At 45.9% G+C, this 4,069-nt stretch overlaps 1 protein-coding gene across 1 annotated transcript; it reads right to left on the reverse strand.

Annotated features, from left to right (window-relative positions):
* Positions 1 to 916: 916 nt before the first annotated feature.
* On the reverse strand, positions 917 to 3,499 carry LOC102712018 (transcription factor DIVARICATA). The gene is made up of 3 exons (XM_006643677.3): positions 3,212 to 3,499; positions 2,258 to 2,756; positions 917 to 1,836 (listed from the first exon to the last, which is right to left on the reverse strand). The coding sequence occupies exons 2-3, from the start codon at positions 2,710 to 2,712 to the stop codon at positions 1,413 to 1,415; spliced, it is 879 nt and encodes a 292-aa protein (XP_006643740.1). The 5' UTR covers positions 2,713 to 2,756; positions 3,212 to 3,499; the 3' UTR covers positions 917 to 1,412.
* Positions 3,500 to 4,069: the final 570 nt, after the last annotated feature.

Here is a 4,069-nt window from a genome sequence, read left to right on the forward strand (position 1 = left end):
CGGCTAACAAATATCTGAAACTTAACACGGTAAGGGTCTGAAGGAAATTCAGAAAAAGAGGCGCTGCTAAGTCACTTCCAATTGACACTAAGGTGAAGGGATGTTCTGCACGGCGTCTACCAATGATCATGCTTCCGTGACACTGAAGATATTGTTAAAATGGCAAAGTACAAGCCAAAGATACACCCTGTATGGCCAAAAGATCAGCATCAGAAGCTGTGTGTTCCATTCCATGGGCGAAAACTAGGTTGTTAAGTGTTTAACTTAATCATGTGATGCTGGAGTGGAGCATCAGCGACATGGAACGTTCTGTATGAGCCTGAAGAATAGAATTCCTACTTGAGGAAGCAGAAGCAGAAGCAGCCACATGACACCAGAAGGTTCTATGCAACAGTGCTTTTCCATCATCAGAGAGTGAGTGGCCACTTTGTTTTTGCTCTGCAACTTGCAAAGGCAGGGCAGGGCAGGGCAGGGAAAAGCACAAGCACCCACATAAGTAGGCAACATTTGTGCCTCTTCAGTGCTGCTCCCTGTTCTATTCTTTACTGTTGTCACAAGGATCTGTCTCATATCTGAGGATGCCTTTCTCAAGGAGGGAAATAACAGGGCCAAAAAGAAGGGGGGGGGGGGGGGGGGGGGGAAGATGTAAAAGTTGATGGAAAGGGGGGCAGGGAAAGCATGAGATGCCAAGTTAGTGCAACTCTGACTCATTACCAATCTCATTTTTGGTGGAAGTAGCATCATCAATAGAACCATAGAAGAATACAGTATAGGACTGAATTGCATACAAACAACCACAGGTCAATCAACAGAATTAAAATAGTTATTGTTTTCCTTTATAAAAAATGAAGCTACAAACAAGAAAAAGTTGACTAGATGAGCAACTGAAAGTAGTAATAATGCTGAATGACTCGGTGCAAACTAATTTTCGTTTATCCAAAGGAATTCAATGAACACTTCAGATGGGGCAAGCACCAATGGGCAAAATTGATGATAAGTGTGAAGCACAGCATGATCTCAATCCCTCAATCAGATGGAAACATGTGTTCTCAGTGCATCACTGAAGAACATACAATAGAATTCTTCTCATCCACCTCAGAAAAGCTGGATCCATGATTGAATTCAAGTCCACTTCATAGAATACATGCATGATCAACGTTCAGCACTAGCAATCACTGTCTGAAAATACCATGGCATCAAGTTCTTGACGTTCTTTTCGTTACATCCTCAGTATTGCCAACAATTATGGATCACAGAGCACCAGTCACCAACATGACACAAAGATCCCTCCCCCCTCTGCTATGTTCCGAAAAATTCCCATAATTAATTACTTCAATACAGGTAGTGAAGCTACAAGCAAGGCAATATTACACTAGGCATCTGACCCATGGTGCAGCTTGGATTGGTTGCATCTAAAACAATATGCTTCGGCTGGCGGCTAGTTGATCATGTAGAGGACCACCACACTGCAAACCTTGATCTTGCAATCCCATCCCGTAAGCCGGCATCCCAAGTGTCCGGCTAGGTGAATTGAACGACGCATTCGCTGCGTTCTGTGGCTTAACATCGGATGTCGATGAGTAAGGGGCAACTGCTGTGTTGGACTGATTGGTGATCAAAGACTGTGACGGCGAGGGAGGCCGGTCATCTGTCAGGTTAACCGTGGTAATGTCATGGATGCTGGATCTCCTCTTGTCCTTGCCACCGGAGTTGAGCCTGATGAAGTACTTTTGCGCATGGCTGGCCACCTGCGTCGGTGTCCTCGTCTGCACAAAATTGCGGGAAATGTTCCTCCAATCCCCTTTCCCATATTTCTTCAATCCTAAGAGGAACAACCTGGCAAAGAACAAAGCAGGATCTTGATCAGTAACTATTCATCAATCCTTGCTCATCCTGACCGGATGGATTGTACTAAGATCTAAACAATTACATATCAAGCTACATGACTGTTTCTCTGATCCTACCCAAGACAGATAAAATTGCTCATAGTTTGAATGAATAAACACAAGTTGTAGAACTGCCATAGACATCAAATGATGTAAACCCAATCAAGTGATGGTGAGTCCAAAGAAACAAAATTTCCCTTCTCTCCCTACTTAAATCCCCAATAGTTCATGGTTTGAATAATTCCAACTTGTAAAGTGCCATAGCCATCAGATGATGTAAACCCAAACAGTGATGGTGAATTCAGCAAAGAAAATTTCTCCAGTCTTGAGAGCAATCACTCTCAAAACAAGTGTTGTAAACCAGTACTCACTTGTGCTCCTCCTCCGTCCATGGCACGCCCTTCTTCCTCTCCTGCTCCGGCGTGCGGCCGAAGTGGCGCTTCCCGCCGCCGCCGCCGAACCTGTACGCGTTCCTGAAGTCCCCGACCCCGTGGCCGCCACTCCCGTCCCACTGCAGCGTGAACGCGCCGCCGCCGCCGCCGCCGCCGGGGGCGTACACCGGGAAGGGCACCATGCCGTTCTCGATCTGCTGGACGTCGAGCTCCAGGTCCTTGAAGTGGCTCATGACCTCGATGACCGACCTGCCGGGGATGGCCCGCGCCACCTTGTCCCAGTCCGGGCAGCGCAGGTCAAGCCCGGCGAGCGCCCGCTCGAACTGCTTGTTCTCCTCCGGCGACCACTTCCGCGGCGGCGGCATGAACCAGTTGCCCCTGGAGGCGTAGTGGTCCATGGGAGGGAGCACCTCCATGTACGCGTCCCTCATCATCTCCAATCCGCTTCTCCTTTCTTCCCGCAGCTCAGCTCAGCTCACTGATAATACAAAGTGAGATTTTTTTGGGCATCAGAACAAGATCGGATTCTAATAACATTGCGAATTTGCAAAAGCACATGAATTTGCCAACAGGAACTCCGGCTGATGCAAATCAGACAAGATATACACGGAATTTGAGGGGAGATTTGGAGAAAAGACGGAATCTTTATGAGATTACTACCCAACCTGAACTAGTTGCAAACACCCAGATGAGATTACTACCCAACCTGAAATCAGAGGCAACTGTCCAACAGATTAGATGTAGTCTAAGAACAGATTGGATTCCAACCCCCAAATATCTCCAAAATTCACGTCTTTTTTCTCAATTTGACCCACACGCATCCAACACATACACGGCACCGTTGGAATCAGACCATATCGCATTACAAGAACCCAAATTTCCATCCCAAACACCATCATCAACAACTGAGACCAGACCACCAAAATTACCCACCTCCAATCGATCGATCTCACCAGACGGCGCAGTGACAAGCTCAAACTGCCCCCTTTGGCACGAGGGACAGACAGGAGGCGATCTCCCTCGGTTCTTGCTCAATTTCTCTGAGGATTTCTTTTCCCCCCTCTTCACCTCTATGGCTTATTTAGCTTAGCTTTCCCTGAGCACTAGAAAAGGGTTAGCGATCCAAAGGCAGCTTCTTGAGAGAGAGTGGCAGCTGGTGATTGGGCCTTGCCTCTCTCTCACCTCGTGGCCGACTTTTGCACTATATATATATACTCCTAATTACCATTACCAGCACCCGTCCGTATGGTATGATGCCTAGCTAGGCCGCATATGTGTCAATGTGTGCGTGTCTGTGTGTGCGCGTGCGCATACACGCATGCACACTTGGGCTTGTTCTTCTCTTCCTCCTTGCTTTTACCTCCACTACAGGCTACTTGGCCAGAAGCTTTTCTGAATTTAGACATCCTTAGTTGCAAAGCTTGTATTCTTTTCTCTTATCTGATTAACAAAACGAAAGAAAGGGTGAACGTCGAACGACATATTTGTAAATGAAAAGTAATTTTTATTTTTATATACGTATTCTTAACGATATAAAAGATAACGCTTAAAAATAAATTTTGATAAAAAAAATACCCCTGTAAAATCAGTTAAAAAATTTAAACTTTTATATATAAACATAATAGAAGCGAAAAGATAAGTTGAGAGTTTGCAAATGGTAGTATTAGTGGTTTTTGTCGGCAGCAAACGGTCAATCAGGCCTGAATGAGACGCTACGAGCCAGTGACCCGTCGTGTCAGTGAGTGAGCTCTCCTAATGATTTGTTCTAATACAATTTGTGTACAGCTATTA

Source organism: Oryza brachyantha, chromosome 1, assembly GCF_000231095.2.
Source record: "Oryza brachyantha chromosome 1, ObraRS2, whole genome shotgun sequence".
Classification (NCBI taxonomy): domain Eukaryota; kingdom Viridiplantae; phylum Streptophyta; class Magnoliopsida; order Poales; family Poaceae; genus Oryza; species Oryza brachyantha.